General features: G+C 44.3%; 1 protein-coding gene across 3 annotated transcripts in view; it reads right to left on the reverse strand.

Annotated features, from left to right (window-relative positions):
- The window catches only part of LOC129382723 (uncharacterized), a 276,055-nt gene that overhangs the window by 194,151 nt on the left and 57,363 nt on the right, over window positions 1-24,541 (reverse strand). For all 3 annotated transcript variants that reach the window (XM_055066873.2, XM_055066858.2, XM_055066875.2), the window contains exons 6-7: window positions 13,888-13,980; window positions 8,744-8,863 (exon numbers count right to left, since the gene is read on the reverse strand). In XM_055066873.2, the coding sequence (XP_054922848.2) occupies window positions 8,744-8,845 (102 nt within the window). In that variant the 5' untranslated portion in view covers window positions 8,846-8,863; window positions 13,888-13,980. The remainder of the gene's footprint in view (window positions 1-8,743; window positions 8,864-13,887; window positions 13,981-24,541) is intronic.

Genomic DNA, 24,541 nt, shown 5'->3' on the forward strand with positions numbered 1-24,541 from the left:
GATAAGCAGGCGCAGCGGCAGAACATCCGGCAAAATAATATGCTGGTTTGTACACAAAACGTTTGGCAGGGCTGTAATCACGGCGCTCAAGCAGATGTGTCACGTGCAAATTTTTCGTATTTCACTGGCATCTGCGATAAGCGAAAGAGCACTAATCACTAGTAGTTAGATAGTTAGAATCTCTTTAATCGGATGTTTTGCTAAGCACCCTGCAGCTTTCGAATGGGAATTTGGCCTAACTTCGTTGCTTCCACAGTTGGTTATTTATTCTTCGGTAAATATGCAATTAAGCAGAATACAAAATAATAGTGTGACATATTCCATACAATAGTCAGCAAAAAGCGTTTGATCGCGTCTTCTCAGATAGCACCGGCATCCTTTTTTAACTAAGGTTAAAGTTAGCTTGGACGCCCTGTGTAGAATGGTGGCAGAAAAATAGGGAGACCAAAAAAAAACAGAGGCATACCAGTCCCAATAATGATTCAGCAAGTTTCATAGATGCAATTTTTTATCAAAAATACGATAGATAACACATTAGGTAAAATAACGAACGAAGAGCTTGGTGGCTCAACCGGCACTCCTGTTTCGAGGGGAACGCTCATAGTATAGTGCAGCCATGCATCATATTTCAGCACAAAAGTATGTGACTATGACGCCATCGCCGCGAGTTTCCACAAAGCAAAAATACTGAGCTTGAACAACTGGATAAATTTGTGCTCTTTATGTTGAATGCGATTTCTTTTCTTTTTTTACTTTGTCTGCTTAAGTGAATACTGCGGAGTCACAAATAAATAATTGGGAAAGACCAAGATTTCAGAGCTTTCCGCTATGGCTTCAATGGTCGCACGCGGGACGAAACACACAAATGCAGCTTCTGAGCAACTCATTATAACTGCCGCCAATTGGCTCATTCACTTGCGCTTCTCATTGCTAGTCACGTGATGCGCATGCTCTTTTTTAATGAGAAACTTCTTGCAACGCTGAATAGTGAGGGTGCACATGCGGACCAGCGGCGTACACTCACATTAAAAAATAGCACAGATTGATCCAATGCAGAGACTGGAGGCAGGCACGTACCCAAGGGGGGGCCCGGGGGGGCCCGCCCCTCCCGAATTTAAAAGGCATACACCCCCCCCCCCCCTGCCACCAATCCTCACATGCATTCCTGAAGCACCGCCAAATCAATGTTAAGACTTGACAGCTATTCGGTGATCAACCTTTTACTGCCTTTTTCACTCCTTTTGCATGACGGTATTTATCGGCATCTCCTGGGGTGTGAAGGCCAGTTTTCTCATCGATTCGGTGCCCGCGTGATTAACTCGAGATGCGTTCAGTTGTTACCATCTGTTCAACGGTCACGCGCATGGCTGTTGCTTCGTTAGTTCAACCTTCTTTGTTTAGACTGATCCAGGGACCAGGAACGACATTCGGTTCGTAGTCAGCTGGTCTCTATGCTTGAGAAACGAGGTGCAGCCGGAGATAATGCCAGTTGAGTTTACATTTCTTTTGCTTCATTAATTCTTCGAGTGGCGGTTCGCCGCGACGTTTGCAGTTCGTCGGAACCATATACCCTCGATATGGGTTAAATAAAATGCAAACTAAAATAATGCGAAACAGCGTCCATTATCAAACCCTGCATTAACCCTTAAACCCATTAGCAATATGACTGTCACTCGTTACTTCGTCTGGTTTTTCCCTAATTGTACAGCACGTTTTGTGCAAAATTGGCAACTGGAAACAAGAGTCGCAAGTAGTTGAGATATTAGGCCAAGGCAAAAGCCAAACAGGAAGGAAACGCGAAAATGAACAAACTTAACCATTGTTTGTGAAAATATTTATGGGTGATCTTTTTACTTAAAAAGGAAGTAGAGAAAACGTTGCCGAAAGTGGAGAACAATTCTGTGTGTTATGAATGACACTTTTACAGTCGAGCCACCCGACGTTATCCACTTCCCAGCTGTGCTTATGTATAGATGTTTTTCTAACCTTCCGCGGTGGGGCAGTACGTCTGGAACAGCAGCGTCGTGCGCTCTACGCGGTTGTACGGGACTGGCGGCCGCGCATCATTACGCAACTTCCCAAATAACAATACGAGTCGGTTTTGGCCCTTCACTTGGTAGAGCAGTAAACGGGGATACAAAAGAACTGTGATAGTTTCGCAAATATATATTTCTCTGTAATTCTTCCAGAGCTAATTAAAAAAAAACAAAGAAGAAAAAAAAAAACGCTACCATGGTCTCATGCAACTCAAGTCTGCAGTGAAGCCCCGAGCACGCCCTCATAACCGCCAGCTACGGTTCCTCCGCGAGGCTGCAAATAATTCGTACTTCAAACTTTTCCTGTTCCCCAAATGAGGCCGTAACCGCAAACATGAAATTATCAGCGTGTAATTTTATACGTTTTCCACCTCCTATTATAGTGGAATGGCGAAAGCCTAGCTCTTTATTGAATTTAAATAAAATGCTTGCTTCGCTGAAACTATTTATTGTCAAGTTTCCCTTCAGCTAGCAGTAAAATTTCCTGAGTAAAACGGACTCAGCAGTGAAATGAAGTTTACCACAGACTTTTGAATATTTAAATAATTATGGAGTTTTATGTGCCAGAACCACAATCTCATAATGAGGCACGCCGTAGTGGGGGACTCCGGAAAATTGGCATACCTGGGGTTCTTTAACGTACACCTAAATCTAAGTAGACGGGATCCGAGGTCGCGTCCCCATCGAAATGCGGCCACGGTAGCCGCATTTAGATGGGGACGCGACCTCGGATCCCGTGACCTCGTGCTTAGCAGCCCAACACCATATCCACTAAGCAAACACAGTGGGTAGACTTTTGAACAGTGAAATGCTCAGACTCCATACGCTTTGCCCATGTCTGATGCACACCTAATTGCTTCCGTCGATGAAAAGACTCTTCAAGAACAGCAGAGGCTCCGGAGGTATCAAGTACGACGCGATTTTGAAAAGGTCGCACGATGACAATTTTGTTTGCTTCTGTGATTGGCTGGCGGAGTAACACAACCCCGCGCGGACCGTGTGCGTTGGTTTCCAACTGCTGTTTCTTTAAGTTGTGTGCCACTATAGAAATCTAGAAGCCTTCGTCCTGCAGCTGACATAAAATTGGCTGATGACTATGACAGAAACCTTTATTTTGCACTTTCGTTTGTTTATTTGTTTTTGCCAGTGTTCTTCCTGCGCGAGTCCATTCGATGCGGTTCCTTATTTGCCAAGTAAAGAAGAGGTGTATCTCACAGGCGTACTACCTATAAGATATACACCTTATTTTATTTATCTTTTGTGGGTTTACACGTTCTTATGGAAAATGGCGGGTGTTATTCACATTTGTATTAGTAAAGGTACCCCCCCTCATTTGCATAGAAAAGTTGCCTTGGGTTGCCCCTCCCCCCCCCCCCCCCCGGAAAAAGAATAATGGGTACGTGCCTCACTGGAGGTATAAAAGACCAAGTGCATGCCGGTTCTCTCACTTACGCGCACAAGGCGAGTGACCGCAGCTGACCGAGAGCAGCGATGTGTGTGGTTAACATGCATGCTGACAACGCACGCTGGTGGTAATCACGCAAGTTATTTGTAATATCAGTTATCCCTATCTAGGGTATCTTGCAAGTTACTCTATTCTAATCCTTTATTTACGCCGAGTACTGTCCATCTAGTCGATCAAACGCTAACCGGCACGTTGGGGCGCGAGTAAAGGAAAGAGAAAAGTACACGACTGTACAGACATTTCCCAACAGGAAATATAAATGTCTGCATTATGCACGCGATAGCTATAGTTCGTGACCAAAACAATCTGGAATCAGGCGCTGTACTCACAAATGACGAAATCTGGAGCCCCTCGTACATCCAAACAAAAATCTTCGCATGGCGTCGATCACTCAGTATATCTGAATCGCTGCCTGCATGCTAACGCATAATCGAGCTTTCGGTGCAACAATTTTCACCTGAGACATCACACAAGCGAAACTCGGCAAGCACACGCGGAAAACTTGCTCAAAAGCACCAATTAAGACGTTCTTCGGCGAGGGATAATCGCACTGCAAATCACTATCCAAGAGTGAGTTCGGTAGGTAGTTTCTAGTTGGATATTGTGTAAACCCAATGTAAAGACTGTCACAGTGTAACCCGAAATTTGTCCACAAGTGTTCGATATGTGTGATTTTTCGCACGACTGCACGCGTGTGGGGCAGCTTTCGGCGATGGGCGGTTCGAGCGTAAATAGCCCCTGAAATGATAGGAGCCGCTGCCACGGAGCACCCAAGACCATCACCGCCATGTTGGGCGTGATTTCGCGTGGGGAATGCATTTCATTTTATAAATAGCCTGTCACACACAGTATCTTACATTTAGTCTATTTGGCGTCCCTTCTCAACGTGTATCGTGCATTTAGTGCAAGTCAGTCTACACAACCAAACATTGCCTCTTTGCTTAACCCTGTTTAGGGGGCCGCTACCGTTACGCAACATATCTTGTTCTCTGCAGCCTCCGAGACCCGACGCGTGGCAGCTTTTCACTAACGCATCGAGTATCCGTTTGGAAACATACTCATTTCTAAAACTAGCAACTTCAGGCTTCCCAGTCCAGGGAGCCGTGCCTGCGAATTTTCCATCATGGCGGTAGCACGCGCGTTCATCGTATTCTATTCAAGAGTTCTTCGGGTATATAATTTTATGCTTAACCTAGCTGTATGAGAAAACAATTACGTAAAGGAAGCTAATAAAACGGACGCGTGATCATCATTCCAATGGCTTGGCATTCCTTATGCATCTGAACAGTAGTAATTCGTGTTAGTAACCGTATGGTAACATGGCGCTATAGTGGGTAACATTCGACCAGAAGTGGTCAGAGGTAATAGGTTTCCCTTTTTTTCCATTGCTGGCAGTCTCTTAGCTACAGACATTCTGTATGCTACATGTGATTGTAGCAATCAGAAATGCAGGCACGAACTGTTTTAGTAGCGTACCTTCTCGCACGGGAACTAGGCACTTGCACTTGTGTTTGTGATCGCTTGGTAACAAGGCGCGTCAAAGGTTCTAATGTTCGTGCTTCTAAAATGTTCCACTTTGGCTCACCGATATATTAAGAAACGTAGTTATGTTTTTTATATGCGTTAAGCATTATCTGACAGCTTACCCCGAGGATAAAGCGGTATAGCAGGGTCTACACAGATCCCGTAGGTGGAAGACGACCATGCAATACTATTTCAAGCACCATTACTTCAAGGACCAGTTAGGAACCCCATCCAGCGTCTGCCCCTAAACGAATAAATAATCCACCCGCCTAACTCCACCTATAAAGTCCACAGCATTCCCTGTAACACATAATGCAACAGAGTGGTACAAATAGACACCTCTGAAAGCATGCTAAACGCATTCTTCGATATCAATTGGAATCGGTTCTTCATAAATTTTGACAGCTGAATGCCGGAGTTTGCTACAAACGGTCATCGGTACGCATTCAGCGCATACCTACTGACAGTGACGAGCAGACATTTGCTCTACATTATGGTCCGAGGCTCCCAAATAGTAACATACCTATTTCTCGCTTGTTTCTAAAATAAACGAATTCCTTTTTACGCAACGGCTTACAACTGGTTTATTAAGCACAATTGGCTGACAATAATTTTTTTCATTTATTTTGTCAATATAGGCTACCATAGAGGCTTAAATATAGTATCAGAAGTCAACTTTAATTGAGACAACCAAGAAACCAGACCTATTGATGCTTTGTAAAAGGCCTTGCACAAATTTAAAGAAGGAATGCTGTCGTTGAAATTTCTGTTGTTTTACTTCTGCACGCGTTGTGAGAATACACGACTTAAAATAATTATGAAACTCGCAATTGTGTAACCAATGTCATATTTATATTTGACCTTTAGTGCCGTAGAAGGGTTGTGACCACTACGGGACATAAAAACTCAATCTTTATAGGGTGTAGGAATACGGTAAATAAACAGTGTTTGTTTGAGAAATGTGGAAACCGTAGTTATACTAATGTGAATTTCCAACAATTTAGTACAATATCAGTGAAAGTGAGCCAGATGCGGCAGTATGGTGTGCTGCGAAAATCTTTACAATTGCTTGGGTGCTGAGTTTATGGTTAGCGCGGTTGCCTGTAATTGCTTTTGAAATAAGTGACTATCACAGAAACCGCCTGTGTCCTTATAATCTCTAACCATAAATTGTCCTCTAGTTGCTGGCATCATCTGTGTTCACTTTAGTCATACAATAGTAACTACCGGGAAACTAAATAGGGCATGTGGCCCACTGTATGTATTCTCATTTCCTCGGTGCAAAGCGCCCCAGCATACTTAGCTGGGGCGCTTTGCTCGCTACGCTGCCATGAGTTCATACACTATTGCACTCATTAGCGCATGAGTGGCAAAAACAAAAACCGGCAGATGGCACGCCCTCTGGGAATCGATATTATGCGAAGCAGTGTGAACCATGTTAATGAAACGAAAATGAGAGCACCAATACGTAGACGGCTGTTTCATGACCTACATGACACACATATCATGATAGTCATATCATGACCGATCATTTATGTTCCTCATATACTCTTGTTTTACTATGACAATTTTGGTACATACCAAGTTAACGAAATGGCCAAGACAGCGCCAAGCCGTAAGCCACTAGATATATAATGTCAAAGCGGCAAATGATCGCCAAGGCATGCTTCGCATCTAAATGCTACGGGGGTACCTATGCAATTATTATAATCTATAAATGCGAGCACACGACATATTGCTCAGTGTGGCGCTGAGTTATGTCGCTGAGTTTAGTGCTGCTGCGTTAGGTTTACGGCTGTAATAATGCTGTTTATGAGGTCGCCACAACTCAAGGTGACAAACCGGCCACATAGCGATCCCTTATCTGAGTCTTATTTGCGAAGTTCTCATTAAAGTAGGCTTCCACGGCTGTTGCCTTAAATGTTATTTCTCTATGACGCCACTTTGCGGAGCGATGAGGTAGGTTCCGAGCGGCGCCATGGTGTTGACGCTTCATGTATTCATCGGGTTCGCAGGGCAAATCCACAACATAATCTGGGGGATGTCCGGCTGGTGCCTCGAGCTCGTTGTGTCTTATTCTTCCTCGTCGTCCGTGGGCTTCGCCGACGGCGTCTGTGGGTCGCCGACAGCGCGAAATGCATAACAAGTGGTTTCATCTCACCTTGCTCACTCCGCAGACACTCGCTTTGCCATCCAGCGAATCTTCCGCCAAGCAGAGCCAAACCACGCGCACAGGCTGGAACATATTCATCACTGTCGCCTGTTCCAACGGCGGCTTAATGGAACGTTTCAGTGCTTACAGAGCATAGGTAAAATTCTGGCATAAGCAGACGGCATCGCTTTATTTTTTTTTTGTGCGGACGAGTCCAGTGTCAGCACTCTGGTGTCCAAGATGGAGGAATTCGGCGCTATCTCTGGCACACGAAGGAACTGTGCTAAAGACTTGGGGCTGTGGTTTGGCTGATGGATCCTTAAGCTGAAACAGCTTGCTGGTATTGAATGGTCTAGTGAGCCACCAAAAAAAAAAAAAACGTGGACGTTAAAGTGGATGGATATAAGTCAAGTGAACACTGCTGGAGAACGTTTACTAACACTAACACATTATGCCCAAACATTCGTTCAGCCTAATCTCTCAATACTTCACACAGCTAAAGCGTGCAATTTATTTTTGGCAACAAAAGTCTTCTATGTGCTGCAAATAATTCATTGTTTGAAATTCACTGTATCAGCAATCTTTATTTGGTCATCAGCTTATGTTCCAATGAGGTATGACAACATTTTCCGTCCAGTTAGTGCAGGCGGATTTGGCGTGGTTCATATTGATGTTAAAAAAGATTAGTGTCTCATTTCTTCTTTCTTTCGAGACTGTTTTCACCCATTACTTAGGCCGTTCTTCCAAGCTATTCCCGTCAATGTTTTACCAAATTTGGTATTTTCCGCAAGTCTTGCTCGACGTCCACGTTTGCAGGGTTTCATGCGTGAAGTGTAGCTCTCAGTGCGCCTTCTATCAGTCAGATACTGAGATGAATACTTATTCTCTATTTCACTGAATAACCTCTCCGTGTGATTTTTAACCTCCGCTACGACTATCACTGTACGTCGTCTTACCTGCACATGGCTTGCTTGCACGACTCTGAAGAACGCCTATTTCTTCCACACTGCAAAGCATTCTTCTAGAAAGTGCATACTGAAACAGTACTTATTAAATCCTGATAAAGTAGGAAAGACATTTTTGTATTTTCGATTTATTGTCGTCACGGTAACGTATCGCAAATTTGACGACACTGCTTTATCGAAGACAAGGGCACCATATTCTTTTGTGTGGTTCTCTAAAGGCTATGTAAATGTCTGATGCAAGTAGGTGGTATAGTCGTAACACCATGAAGAAAAAAACAACGGTTGCGCATTGGTTAGCGCTCTCACAGCAGTTGCTGTGGGGTGGAGGACCGACTCTGCACTGTGACCTCTTTTTTTTTTCGCAGTTTGATGAAGGTGGTGTAATTTGTGTGTCGTTTTTCTGCCACGGCTTCCTCCCACGGCTTTCTGATGACGGCTGCGTAGCACAATGAGACAAAGAATGCTCCCGCATTAAAAGCCAGAATTGATTCATGAATGAGTGCTTGATTTCAGTGGATTGCACAATGGCGTAATACGAAGAATGGGAACATTTTTAATAAACAACAAGCTTCGCCTACTAAAATAATTTGGTGGTACTCACGTTCAAGATTAAATGATATCCTTCGGCATCCCAAAATTTTTTACGGAGAGCGAGTACTTCCGTTGACATGGGTGGGAGGTCATCATACAGGGTCTGGAACATCTTTCACTCTCGTTTAACCTGTGAAAAGAAGTATACCATAGAGCGTTACCCAGGCCGTTTTTCCCGCCCCGACCTGGTTCGATCTTTAAAGTTCAAGGCGTTGGCCCACCCAAGCCCGGCTTGTGGATTTCAAACCTTACCCGCAGCCGGTCCAGGCTCTTAAGATTCTGGCCCGGCCCCGCTCGGCCCGACCGGGTTCGGTTCGACCGGTCAGCCTTTGAGCTAAACGAAGCTAGGTGTAATTCTCGTTTATTGTGAAAATACTACAATATGATTAACGGGGGCGAGTGACCTTTATATGAGTTATTGCAGATGCATCGAGCACATTCTTCTCCTTTGTCCTTTCTTTCTGGCTACTCTGTAACTGTGAGACAAGTAAACATTTCATTTCATTTCTAGCATATGATGTAATAAATATTGTTCGATTATTCGATATAAAACACACGTTTGCATTGGACCGAAAGGAAGATCGGGAGGGATCAGGCTGGCAACATCACCACTGAGAATGGAACAATTCCTGCTTACTCATTAAGAAGGAGGGTGCAGAAAAAGTTAAAGATTATTTTCACGGCGTCAGATTATCTGCAAAATTTGCGGCTAAAGAGCACCTCCTTTTATCCCCTTGCTCGTGAATTAAAGTGTGATATGAACGGCCGTAGAAGATTTTTTAAATAGCTGCAAACCAATTCATAACGAAGGCATGGCTGAACACTTCCGTAAACGCCGATAGCCATTGCATGTCACCTTTCATTCATACATAATCATTGCGATGGAACTCGAGTGAATAACTTTGACTGGAATGTAAAATTAAATACGCTTTCAGGACTTTGGGGACTTTCAGGAATACCATTATACACGACACTAGAAGTGTTTGTCTTAATAAACTTGATTTCCAATGGTAACGCTCAGGTGCTATCATATTGTCGCACGGAACATGACATTTTCATTGCTTCATTCGGCTTCATATTGATTTCTACTTTTAAGTCAAGAATTCAGGCAACCGTATTCTCCTTTATGAGGAACTTTATACTCTCTCTCATTTTGGTATCAGCACTGAGGGTGCACAGAATAGGCAACGTAGTTTCTCGCAAAATTGGGATATGATGTGGTTTTTTGCACACACAATTTCTCAGAAAACCCGGCTGGTGCTATAAAAACATGTAAAGGGCTGCGAACATGACGATTGAGCTACTTGAAGTGTGAAAATAGCAGTAGAAATGTACTCACAGAATAAGTATCTTTCTGCGTTTTGTTTTGTTTTTCACATCTCTCTCACAAAAGTTGCAAAAGTTTTCAGTATCCGCGTAGACCTAAAGCATTTATCTAAGAACAATGGACATTTAAAAGTGAAAATTTGATTTTTTTTTGACTAGCTGTGCGATAAACAACGCAGAGTGAAACTCGCTCGAACACCTATTGAACAAAAATAATGGAAGCCAATTGCAAGGTAAACTATGATTTAAGAAACAAATTAAGTTGCGAATGAATATTCCGGAACGTATTTACTGCTACTCTCTGTCAAGGTGCTCAAAAACTATTTCATTCTTATTTTTTCATTGGGATAGCCCCGCACAAAGCATTGAAACGTGTCCAATTCATGACCTATGCGGATATTCTACATAATTTTGTGTAGCAACAAAAGGTTGCAAAGGACTCTGCCTTTGACTTTCGCTATTGAAAAATGTAACCTGCTGTACTGAAACTCATTCCATTATTTATTCTTCTGGCTGCTATACGAATGAGACTTTGGACAAGTTAAGGCAGTCTAGTAAGCTTTTTTGGCACGTATCTCGCACGATTCAAATGGTTGCCGATCTCTATAACACCATTGGGAAGAAAATATTTTTCTAGTTCTAAGTCATTTCAACCCTTCCCTTTAATGCCTTGTCACTTTTGAAATTCGTCCTTGCCCGCTAATCATAACCGCGCTCACGCGCTTACCTTTATCGGCAGGCGGAGCCACTGTCAAAGTCAAAGCAGTGCCTGTATTCCAAAATTGCATCGTTATTCTCTTTCCCGAGCCCACTCACCTCTAGGAATCAGAGGTCTTAATAAGCTAGGAACAATTCTGAACAGAGCTTATTAGTGCCGCGAAGATGAAATAATTCCAGCAGAACTCAGCTGAACATTAGTATCGATGTTAATGCGATTAGCATTCAAGCAATGCAGCGACCAAATCGTATGGTCGAAGGCACCTTTGGGCAGGCATAACTTCGCGTTGCCCCTTTTCACTGGTAAAAAGGGGCATCGCGAAGTTATGCCTGTCCAATTTTTTTAAAGCAAGTCTTGCAGAGAGCTCATGGCCATCAGCTTCTCTGAACAGGCACTTCGTCTTAGGAAAGCGGGGTACCCCACACTCGTACACTTCCTCGTTAGCGTTGCTGAAGACATGTTGAAGCGCATGTCACCACAAATGACTAAGGCCTCTCAGTCTTCCACGCTTTCAAAAAAGTCGCCGCTATTCCGTATATGCATGGCATATAGCATCGGCTGAAAAGAACTGGCCAGCGGGCCAATGTAAAAGTGGTTTCTTCCGCTCCCGACAAACTGCAATCTTTGTGCACATTGACGACTGCATGTGCCGCCAAAGAGCCTGCTTGCAAAACGAGACATCAGTCAACGTTCGTTGAATGTTCAGAAGGAATAGTTTATAATCTGCCTTTGAACTGTGGATGCATGTATGTTGGTCAGAGTGGACGATGCCTTAGTGACAGGTTGCGGGAGCATCGCTACAATGTGACTGAAATTAAAGGGGGCTTTGTGGATGCCCACTGCAGAAATTGTACGCGTCATTAGGCAGGCGCCATAAGTACAATCACGTGTAAACCGCTGTATAGTGCATGCTCAATCTCCAGCAGAAATCGTAGTCAGTTAACTCGAGAAATCATCGAAGCGGAATTGATTGACAGGTGTGGTCATACGTGTGTGCCAAAACCAACCATCACCTTTTCCAGCAAGGAGCTATCCTTCTTGCGCAGAGACAGGGATTTTCTGCGAGCGGCGCACGGGTGAATTGTCACAGATTCTGCTATATACGTGGTCACTTGTTTCAACTAAAGCAAAGTTGTAAGTCTGCGCTCGTGTGTCTAAGCCTCTTCTTTGTACTCGTCTAGTGCGCAAAAATCTGCACTCAGGACCCACCAACATGCCCAAACAGTCACCTTAATGGTATGACAACAAATGCATAATAATTACCGTGTGTCGATGATGAAATGACGACGAATGACAAGTCAGCGATGGTGTAATCACGATTGAATGACGACACCAAGAGTACTACGGAATGGCGTCGATGGAAATATGAAGGCGGTATGACTCGGATGGCATGACGACAAGTTTTGGTCACGAAGCGATGACGATGGTACGAGAGCGTTGCGTAAATGACGTGCCTACAGCGGCATGGCCATGACTGCACGACCACAATAGAACAGTACGCCACGCATAATGGCTAAAAAAAGTACACAGCTCTGGTCAAATAGCATGTGAGGATACATAGCTGGAAAGATAGGTAAACACATTGATGGATTGATAGATAAAGGCTATCTTAAGCGTGCAAATACTAATCACATTGAACAACGGGGCATATACTTGGCACGGCTGATCACTGGTAAAGTTTGCCGAATGATTGAAGAGCGCTGCTAATATATACTAATCATTGCAGCCTGTCGCTTTTGTGTCGCGGCCTGCCTGCCTCGACTTTCCCATAAACAGACGGAGACCCACAATTTGCATACAGCTGCAGTTTTTACCGTCTTCAGTTTCTCGAGCTGGTACTGCATGCAGGGCCTTATCCGGGCACAACTAAGGCCAGGGATTGACCCGAGCCCGAAGTTCCTAGTCCGGGCCTGAACCCAGTATCGCTTACACGAGCTGAGCCCGTGCAGTGCTCTGGATAACAGGCTGTTGTGCACATGATCAATTACGCTTCCGCGAACCTAAAAGCTAGAAGCGATACGGATGGTAGAGTATGTCACGAATGTAGGCCTGTGTTCACAACGGCTACAATTTAGTAGGGGTGCCTTAACGTGTCCCAAGTAGATTATTGGGCATTCAAGCCGCACAACCGTGCTGTTAGCCCCTATGTTTGTGCACGCGCTTTTTTCATTTCATGATTTAAACGTTGTGCCTTTAATTTGTACCCTCAAGAAACCGAGCAATGTCTCGGGGTCAGTATATAGTGCAGCAAGCTTTGCCATCTTTTGTGGTATGTAAAACTCGGATAGTGGTATGACAGCTGAAGAAGCGAAGCTCTGCTCAAAGCTACAAAGGCAGCTGGTTTTTCTCATATTCCACGCTAGCATAGCTGATAATGATTTTCAAGGGTAGAAGCATGTATCGTTAAAAAATGGGGGAGCGTATAAAGTTTCGAAGTATTGGAGACGTTAATACGATCTGCAATCTTTCATGTGAGGGCTGTGTAATTGGTGACGATTTGTTTTATATGTTAGGTAGATTATTGTAGCTCTTCGTTTCCGCGTTGCGGCTATTGTGCTTAGTCGTGCACGTTTGTTCCAAGCGAGCGGCGTGATGCTCCGCTGCCGAGCGGCAATCGTGCTTGCGTTCTTCGAACTGAATGACTTTCAATATACCCACCGGTTTATATTTGACGCATACACGAGCCTTCATCCAGGTGGCCGGCGCTCTAGGGTTGAAGTGCTGGTTAGCGGTTCCCACAGAACACTGATCTTGTTGTTATAAAGCATAAACAAAGAACGCATGCAACATTGATATCTCAAACCAGAAATTACTTCACTTATGTATTCTACACGCGATCATAAAAAAAGGGACGCGAAAGATATAGAGTGTGGTATTTGTAATCGTGCCTGCGAAAAAAACAATGGTGTCTTTGCAAATTCCGTAAGATCTTTATAGAAAAGCTTAGCTAATAAATCTTTTTTTTCTTACGCAAATAAAATATCAGGTGGCCACCATTGAACAGCTTAAAAGAAAACAATTCTCGTCTTTAAAAATTCAGCTTTGCAGTTCGCCTGCGTGAGGATGATGAAGGCAGAGAAGAAGATAAGAGCAAAAAATATTCCACGCACCGGTTATTTTCTGATATGATAGCTGAACCTTCTCTTCTAGGCTGCGTATGCCAGCCACTTAAAATCGCAGTGCAGATACTTCAGATGAAGAATCTAGAAGAAACAAAGAGAACAGACAAGGCGTAAATACCGCAGAAAGCATACATGTGCGCACACTGTTGACAATTACAATCTTTTTATCAACAATTTGTCTCCTTTCAATGCTTGACGACAAACGATTCTCTGCGAACGAAAAACGAATATGTTGTTTTCTTTTTGCAAGGAGATATCCTATTCGCGAACTAAGTAATTGCAGAGAAGCTTTAAGCAATGAAAGAAGAGAGAGAGAACGAAACCTTTATTTGAAGTAGTGACTTGTCACTCGAGGTGGGAGGGTCCCTTATTCCAGGAACCCTCTGGCTTGGATCGCCCTCCGGGCCCGGGCGACGAATTCGCGCTGGTCGACCAGGTCCGGCTTGGAGATCGCAGCCGCCCACGTTTAAGCAAGGAGGTTTGGGTCTGCGTCTGCTGCTATTAGTTGTGGCGCTGTGATGCTTACACGGGTGTTCTTGCTTTGCAGGAGGAGGTGCGCCAGAGTGTCTGGCACGTTGCAGTGTGGACAGGTGTAGCTGTATAGCGTCGGGTGTAAATGATGCAGTAAGCTTCCATGGGTAAAAGTATTTCTCTGGAGTCGCCTGTAGTCGGTGCCTTCGTTTCTTGTTAGTTTTGGATTTGGTGGAGGGTAGACCCTATGTCCAAGCCGATAGTGTTGTAGCAGTGCTTGGTAAGTTAACGGTATTCTTTCCGTTTCCTCCTCTGATTAGGGTGGGTGGGACCTGATTAGAATGTCGTGCGGGGAAGCCCGGTTGATGCTTGCGCGGGCCGCAGTGTGTGCCGCTTCATTCCCCTCGAGTCCCTCGTGTCCCGGTACCCACATGTTGCAGGTGTAGGGGGGAGGAGTATCGCCACGTTTCAGTAAGTTGATCGCTTTGATGGAGATCCTGCCCTTCATGTAGTCGCGTGCCGTTGTTTGAGAGTCGGTGAAGACCACTGTGGCATCCTCGCTTGTATGGGTGGCGAGTGCTATAGCGGCCTCCTCAGCTATAGAAAAATATAGAGTTCAATTGAAAACACCGTACACTGTTTTAATCTACGGTTACCGAAGAAAATGAGTGTCAGCCTCGAGCCGATTTTTTAGACAAATCCTTAATACTAAGGGATCTTTAACCCTTTAACCTAGCATATTTAGTTGTGAGCCTGACCACCAGATACAGCCGCGTGGGGATGTAGCTGCATACAGAGGGTTCGTTTGTTCAGGGAATGAGTCCCATATAAACATGCCCTATCATACGGTGTTCTATAAAACACACATGAACATACATACAGCGATAAAGTAACCACGGTCTTCAACTAATAACTAAACTGGTAATACTTATACAACAACTACGAAAATATCCCAGTTTCGCATGAAAGGCGAATCTTTGATAGCGATAGCAATGTGAAAGGCAATTACACGAAGCGGGGTTGGTAGTATGATCGAACGTGTTATTTGTAGTAAGAATTGTCTTACTGATTATGTCAACAAGTATTAGGGTACGCGTGCACGAGCAAAGATGAATCGATCTCACTCGATGACTACAAGCACTCGTCGCTGCGACAACGCTGGCGTGATGAAGAGCTGCAACAGCGGCGAGTGAATTGCATGGCACCTGTCTCTCCAATGCGAACTAGGCGTGCAAGATAACATTGCGCCCGAATCCATTAGTGCATAGGGCACTCAGCCGCAGCCTTGGCGGCCATGACTGCAGGAGATGCGTGTTAACGTGACCCCTTCGTCCCCATTCCTAGCAAGCGTTCACCTACCCGCTTTCCAGATAGCGCGCGCGATTACACGCCGCCGCATCAAGACACCATCCCTCAGTGCTCACACTCGGACTTTCTTCCTCGCACCGACAGCATAGGCGCACAAGCGAGTACTTATGGCACTTGTACTTTGCACGGAACATCGCGGCCACGTCAACACCAACGGCACAAATTCACCTGCATCAGGCATGCAATCGCTATCTGACAGAAATCCCTGGGGAAATGGTTATCACTATCAAAGTAGAAGCAGCATACAAATTTGTTTTGTTTTATTTATTCGACGATATTGAAAATTAAATATTGAAAGAGTTCCCGCAGCTCAAGGTTGAATTAGGGCTTCTAATCGGTACATAAACTGCTGCAGGAGGAACTGCAGATCACCTAGCAGTATAATAGCAGAAAATCGTACAGTACCAAGTTCATTCCATCTACCTTCTTTAAAGATGACATCACTTCAACTCAATAGTTTTGTGAATAAACAGGCAAAATAAATGTGTAATCGAAGGGAAGGAGAACGAAAATAAAATCAGCACAGGGTGAAATTCATTTTAATAGCACAAAGAAAAAGGCATATTTAGAACACAGTACTTCTAAAGAATAAATATAATTATAGAATGATAAGAGGGCTGCAATAAGCCATGCAAATAATGTGATGACGGAGCACATACCACAGTATTACTGCAAAATCTGACGAAACATAACATACATCAGATGAAATTAGTGGGATATGTGCCACCGCAAATAATTCTTAAGGGGCCCTGACACACCTTTATAAGCATACAATGACATCACCTGTAAATTACTATGCTTCACAGATATCCCGCCACTGAAGGTTTTCGAATGCTTCAAGCACAAGGGAAAGTATCGTACAGACGAGCGGCTGTCTCTCTCGTTTTCTAAGAGCTAGCGTGCTCGGAGCTAAGCAGGGTAGGCGGTGAGGGAGCAATGCGAATTCGACGCAGTCCAAAAGTTGAACGCCTAGGCTGCGAGAGGGCTGGTGGTAGCAATTTGTGGCAGCCAGTGGATCTAAGCAACGCTTTTCCCCTCGGAGTCCACTAACAGTCGACGAAGCAGCGTGCAACTAGTGTGTGCAGACCAGCAGTTCAGTAATGAAAAGCATCTTTTTTTTCTTTTGAAAGCCCACACGTCTATAATTTAAATTTCGCTAACTCAATCGGGCAATAATTGTTTTACTGTGAATGGTCGTATGATCACGAAATCAGTCCAGCTGTTTTGATGACTCTGCATGACGATATTGTGGAATCAAGAGCATGTTTTTCTATTAACAGCATTATCTTGCGAGGGAAGCGGTAGCGGCCATTGCCGGTTTACTGACTTACTGACTTGATACACCTTGCTCATCATTGAAAGCTGGTTCTGGTTTGCGGAGTGGCCACCGAACAACTGACGCAACCAGTGCAGGAGTTGTGGTGGTCGCTGGTTGCCGAGTTCCTCGGAGAGTTGCTGCTGAAGTATACACTGTTGCAATGGCTCGAGGTGCTACAGGACCGTGCGCTTCAGATCGTCGTACGCTATGGCCGAAGGCGTACCCGCTAGCAAGTCGTCTATAGTATCGGCGATATCGGAGGGTAGCGCGATAACGCCGTCTAGGCACCTTGCTGTTTGAGACGTGATGCTCCGGAGTTGCAAACGGTCCTCTACATGCATAAACCATATTAGAGGATTCTTGTGCAAAAAGCTTGGAAGCTGAAGCTCTGCAACGATGATAACAGAAGACGTAATTGTGGCGTCCTCTCTGTCTTCAGGAGTAGGAGTAGCGTCATCCATGGCAGTGTTCGAAAAAAAAAACGTAGATGTCCTTGGCCATCACTTGTTAGGAGCTCTGTTTACTGGAGGGAAGTAATATACATCTTGAGAGGTTGAGAATGCAAAGTCGACTGGCGTTAGTCCACAGTAAAACAAGTTCCCCGAGTGCCTGTGCTGGCACCACTGTCGGGCAGCCACTTCACTTGCAAGAAAGAGCAAGGGCCAATGACCCCCATGTGGAGGCCAGGCCAGGTAAAAGAATTTTACAGAAGCGGGTGACAACCTATAGTGACGGAGAGTCGCTACAGAGTCCCCGTAAGCTGTTCTCCGTGTACGCTTTCGCTAAGAGAACATCGCGAGTCCCATGGGACATTTGGAACATCATGAAGAGCGCTCTATTTGCATCGTTGCTCTTGACGCATCGCACAGAGTGGATGTTCATTATGCCAGGTGCGTCTTGGTGCGGTGCCTGGTGGGAGAGATTAATCCCATCAGTCATCTTTACGCACAGTGCTAGAAAAGAGCAAGCTCAACAGTGAACAATCTGATGCTGTGCTGCTAAGAGTAGAAGCGGTTGTAAAGACCCCTAAGCTATACGTAACCCGGCGCTATAGAGCCTTCTTCACTATGTCCTGGTCATTTTATGGTCGGACGTTGGTTCTTTGCCTCTCCAGAGCAAACCAATAGTGACTACGAAGGTCAACGTGCTCTGTTTATAGAACGTGAGCTTAGCAAGAAATTGCGATACCATCAAAAGCTCGTTGACCACCTGTGGATCCAATGGAAGAAATAGTACCTCCTCGAGCTGCGGGTACTTCGCCTCAACTCAACGCATCCTAGTCGCCCTCTACAAGTAGTTGATGTCGTCCTCATCGAGGAGCCTCACATCTCTAGAGATATTTGGCCACTGGGGCGAGTCGTGGACATCTTCGCTGGCAAGATGAAATAATCCCAACCTGCCTTTTAAAGCTCAAGATAGCAAGATTAGAAGAAGGCCAGTGAAGAAATTGTACAAGCTCGAGTTGGACAGTGCTGCTGGTGGGCGGAAGTATGTAGAAGAAGAGGAACAAACGTGGGCAGGCGAGCACTGCGAGGGAAGAAAAAGTTGAAACGAAGAGTAGCTCTCTGTCTGATCTCTTCGCCTCTCGTTATTATTCTACACCGAGTAAGCTTTTCTAGGTGTTAGTCGCTCAGGTTCCGGATCATAGCATTTCTGCGGTGATCTGGTCCTGGAGCAGTAGTCTGCGCAGCTTGCGCTGCCGCAAAGATTTCTGCGTTGGTTATTGAGGCGTCGATCACTTCATTTTGTTGCCCTTGGTGTGGTAGGACCCATGGCGGAGTGGTCACCGGCCACACGTACTTCCCTTTCAGCTTAGTAAGAATGCCCTCATCTGTTCCTGTAAATTCTGCGGCATGTTTCTGAAAGATGCGGTTCGAGGCAGTTCCGGTTTTTCCTAGTTCGGTTATGTTTCCAAATATTGGTCATGTCTTGGAGGTCTGTAACGTTTCGCGAAGTGAGTGGTAGAAAGTCGCACAACTCACTGCCTCTAACTGCTGTTGGATTTGGAGTTTATTTCACCAGAGTGTTTCAATGTTTGCATATTCATACATGAGGCAAAGATACAATGTGTGGTGTGGAATGCGGGAAAAAAGCTGCGACATAAACGCAGCTTGACTGGCCCCACATCCCAGCAATACAAGGCAGAAAAGTGACAGCATTCGTAGTCATGAAAGCAAGTAAATAGGCACATAAATACATAGTGAAATTGGTAGAATAAGGAATATATTTATACAAAAACGAAAAATGCAAGAGAGATTTGCACTCCTCGAGAAGACAAAAAAAATTAAAAATCGTAAAAATGCAGCATCTCATGCCGCATTTTTGCACCAAGACAACACAAGAAATACACCATGCCAGTAAAAAAGATTGGACATATCCTGTCGCGAAAGAAGGCGTAATCGCTCTAACGAAAAATTGAACTTTAGTATGTGGAGGAGTGAATGTTTCAGCATTTGGAGACCATAGTTTGTTCGGCATCGAGGAACGTTCCAGTAATCGGTCTGTCTAGTAGGTCGAGACGAGGTGCTGCGCTCTAAGCATGCTATGGAGGTAAGATTATTATTTCCTTTGTTAAATTCAGTTTTCAAGGACACTTAGACCTAGTTGAAATGGTCATAAAGATTGGAAAAAATGTGGGCGTTCCGCTTGCTGCGACTGATATCGGTCGAGCACACAGGGTTCCAACGGCACACAACCCAACCAAAAAAAATGTAGTTGTGCAGTTCGAGCAGAGACAAAGGCGGGATGCCTTTTTGAGGAGTGCGCGCAGTGGGCCTGAAGTGCTCTGATCTCGACATTGACTCTCGGTCAGCGGCGTTCGTAAATGAACATCTGCGCCCAGAATTGCAACGACTTCTTGGTCAAGCTACGGCGTGCAAGCGCGACACCGGTTGGAAGTATGTCTGGGTGCCCGATGGAAAAACCTTTGCGCGGCCGACTGATAACGCACCAAAGATCAAAATTGAAAACAGTGATGGTGTAAACAAGATGACCAGTTCTTCCTGATATCGGTGCAGCTAAAGAGGTGGTTTGTGTTATAGGCTCAAATATTACGGTGCTGCTGCAAAAGAAAACATCGATGACTTATTTGATGCTTATTTTCTGTTGCCAAGTAGGTCAAGTACCGCGCATGCTCATGACATTGCCTCTCTGTTGGTTCATGAAATCTTTCCTTTACCATGTAAAAACAGCATTTTCGCGTATAAATTGTTTGGGAAAATTTATTTTGCTCATTCCTATTTTCTTACGATGTACCAAGGCTCGTGGTGCTATAGCTTGTTTTGGTTACAATTTTTCATTTGTGCAGCCTATTCTGTTCGGGGTTGTAAAATTGGTTCTACAAGGATAGCTGTCGCGGCTTTTGTCGTTGCACTGTTGTTCGAACGCAAAATTGCTTTCGAAATAAACTCGGATTTTACAATACACGATTTCCTGTTGACCTGTCAGAAACTAAAATGAGCACTTGTAGCATTAGTCCATCACTGTTAAGCTATGAAAAGGTCGAGAAATGCGATTCACCTCTAACATTCAGTCATCTTAATATGTAGTCAGCGCGTGGCAAACAGGATGAATTCTGTATGTTTCTTAGTGACTTCGGTTTGGCTTTTTCTGTAACTATGTTGACAGAAACGTAGTTTTCGGCAAATGATGGCGTGCATCTGGAAGGTTATAATAGAGTTTTCCTGAACAGATCGCTTAGAATAGGTGGAGGCGTATGTATGCTTATTAAACAAGGCATAAATTATGAACTGATTGATGAGCTATCTTCATTTACGTCAGATGTTGAGGTAATATGTTTGAAATGCGGAAAGTTTCTTTTCGCTGTGGTGTTCCGTCCACCGGACGGCAATTTAAATGGGTTTTTTAAGCATCTAAACGAGATAATCTCTTATGTTATTACACATCAGTACAATTTAGTTCTAGGTGGGGATCTAAGCATTGACATGCTTTCTAATACATCAAGACAAGCGGAATTTTCCACGCATATTAATTTGTATTTGTTGTCAAATGTGGTACTGGAACCAACTCGCATTTCAAGCAACTAGCGCCACGTTATTGGACCTTTTTATTACAAGTTCACCAGGTGAAAGCCTCTTTTCTGGGACAATTAACATTACACTTAGTCATCATTTGCCGATATATCTAGTTATTGATAAGTGCCACATTGAATCAAAGCCAACCTATAAATTTCGGTGCCAGAAAATAACTGAAAACTCTCTTTCGCAGTTTCGAGACGAAATCTCCAGAACTAGTTGGGAAGCAGTACTTTCGTGCTCATCAGCAAACACCGCATATGACAATTTTAGGGAGATAATTTCCCGCATCTACAAGCGATATTTTCCCTGTAAAGAAATAAAGAAGTCAAACCATTTACGGAATCCATGGGTCACAAAGAAGCTGTCAAAAATGATTAATAAGAACAATGGCGTGTATGAACTATTCTTGAAAAATCGCGATCCAGGCCCATTGGATTCGTTTAGGAAGTATAGAAATAATTTAAGTAAATTTATGAAAATAGTGAAGCGCAATTATAATTCTTGCATGTTCGAGCGGGTTGCGGGGGTTAAGGAGATGTGGAGCAAATTAAATTAATTTACGACAGCATAAAGCTAATTTTACTGTAGAAGAGATAACTGAAGGGAATCGAACATACAGGGGCAAAGCATTGGCTGAGAAATTTAATAATCACCTTACTTGATTGGTAGACAGCGTCAGTAACACCACTGCACTGCATTACATGTCCGCCCCACAAGTAGTTTCGTCGGTTTATCTTTCCCTATCAGATGAATATGAGATTATGTGCATTTTCAAAAAACTCAAGAAAAGTAAATCGGGAGATATGGACGGTTTAAAGGACGCTCCAATCTGTTTTGTTATAGATATATTAGTCGTCCCTGTAACATACATTTATAACCTCATTTTAGGCACAGGTATTTTCCCACAACGTATGAAGCATGCAAAAGTTACAGTACTGTTTAAGGGGGAAGACAAATATGATTTAAAAAACTATATGCCCATATACGTTCTACCATTGTTTTCAAAGCCCATAGAAAAACTAATTTTATGAGTTTATCGAATTTCTTTACAAAACACTCGGTAATTACGGCGGCTCAGTACGGTTTTAAGTCAGGTCTGTCGACAGAGGTAGCATTGCTACGACAAAAGGAAATTATATTAGGCACTATAGAGGACACGAAACTTAAACTAGGTATATTTGTTGACTTCTCTAAAGCCTTTGACCATGTAAATCACAATACCCTTTTACAAAAATTACACTATTACGGCATCCAAGGCCCTGCACTGAATTCAATTGCCAGTTATTTGAGCAATAGACTACAGTCTGTAAGCATAAACGCAGAACGGTTGTCCTTGCAAAACGTTGCTCAAGGTGTACCTCAAGGTAGTATATTGGGGCCAGTACTTTTCATTACTTATATCAACGACATTATAAACATAAACCAGACAATCTAATATGTCATATATGCGGATGACACTTCCTTGTTTTTTACAGGTGTGGTCGTAAATGACATTAATTCAGCAGCAAACGCGACACTAGGTGACTTGTATGCATGGTCGACCGTAAACTCCCTACAAATCAACTGCTTAAAAACCAAAGTTATGTCCATATCTTACACCTGTGCGTAAGCGTTTGCCCGCTCAGATATTTCGGCAATTGTATGGCGCAGTTCTCTATTAAGTCGATGTTTTTTTCCATCGCTTTCTTAGCCCATTCTGCCTTCCCACATATGTAGCATATTATTGTATATCATATGTAGGAGATCATACCGGCGTTTCCACTGCGAGCGCTATCCGCTTAGATTTGGTTTATGAGCATGTAATATGTGCTTGGCCCAGTCTTCAGTGTTCTCACCAAATATAGCCCGCATGGGTACTTGGCGATAGTTTACCCAGTCCGCGATTAGCACGTGCCCACAGGGTCATCGAATTTCGGGAGAGCCTACCGATATTCTGAGGATGTAATGGTCACTACCTAGATTCTACTCAAGGTTGTTCCAGAAACCTAGTAGACATTACTTGTGAATGCAAGATCAGCAAAGGCGTCTGCGCTGCCGCTGTTAGCTAATCACGTCAGGTTCTGGGGAAGAATAGCGAGTTGGAGGTCATATGCTTTGACCGTTTGCTCAAGCTCCCGGCCTTTGGGGATGTCTGTTCGGTAACTCCAGCAAGCGGTACAAAATAGCACATACTAAAGCAGCAGACACGCCTGCCAGGGTTATATCAATGCGGAATTCCATGGTGGGCACAGTTCATCAAATAGTGCATCAACTACAAGCTTTGCAAAATGTTCGGCAGCAGATGTACGCAGAATTACGAAGCCTGAAAACTTAAGTCGATGAATGCGCGGCCAGTGAAAGGAGCGCAGTTCGTAAGCGAGCGAGTAACAGTCTGGGTGCTGCATCTAGCCGCCGTCCGAAGCACATACCGGCTTCGGAAAGCAGAAGCACTATTCATTGTGAGTAGAAGGCGAGCACACCACCCATATCTGTAAATTTGGCAGTGAAACTGCCTCACCTTTCACAAACGGGTGACTGCTCTACAGCTATAGATTAACACAGCGCCAGTCAAACATGATGTCATTTGTTTAAAAGAAATCAGCAGCAAACCGGTCAAATTGCACCCTACTACACGATGTCTCACTCAGACTACCCTGAGGTCGCAACGATGGTACTCAAGGATTTAGCAACCAATATATAATATGTGGCAACTAGCAGCATCAACCACCAAATCGTAACAATACTACCGCAGAAACGCGGCAAAGCAAAAACCATAATCACGAACGTGTATACCTCACCTAAAGAAAGGAGGGTCGATTGTGAGGCACTCATTCCGGAAGTCAAATTTCACTCCGGTACCCAGGATTGATTGCTGCTTCTTGCGGACCTCAATGCCGCTCACACCAGCTGGGGTTACCGATCAGACACCCCCAAAGGTCGGAAGCTCCAGCGAGTGGTAGAAGCATACGACCTCCAACTCATCATTCTCCTCCAACTTGCCTAGTTCAAAGCCTAAAAAAGCTACGTTAACTAATGTGGCAGATTCTGCCAGTAACGCGGCGTCGTTACCTGTGACGTCACGCTCCTGTTCCCATATATACCAGCGTTTTTCCACAGGCAAAAAAAGCTGTTCACAGACAACCGGCTTGCTTACATGGCGGCAGCGGTCCCTATTCGGCATGTCGACGCCATCGTCCCGTGTTCCACCGGCGATTCCCATGGACACATCAGGTAACGCTTGGATTGGATGGCAAACTTAGAAAAGTGAGTTTACCTTTTTTTCTGCTGCCACTCAGCTGAGCAAGCAGAGAAAAGATGTGCAGGCAGCCACCTTGCTAGTAACGATTGGTGAGGAGGCTAGAAAGACGTACAGCACGTTCAAGATTGAAGCACGAGAAGACAAAAACGACGTCGACATCTTGTCACAGAAATTTGAGGATTTCTACAAGCGTGAAATGAATCTAACCTG

Source organism: Dermacentor andersoni, chromosome 6 (genome assembly GCF_023375885.2).
Source record: "Dermacentor andersoni chromosome 6, qqDerAnde1_hic_scaffold, whole genome shotgun sequence".
NCBI lineage: Eukaryota > Metazoa > Arthropoda > Arachnida > Ixodida > Ixodidae > Dermacentor > Dermacentor andersoni.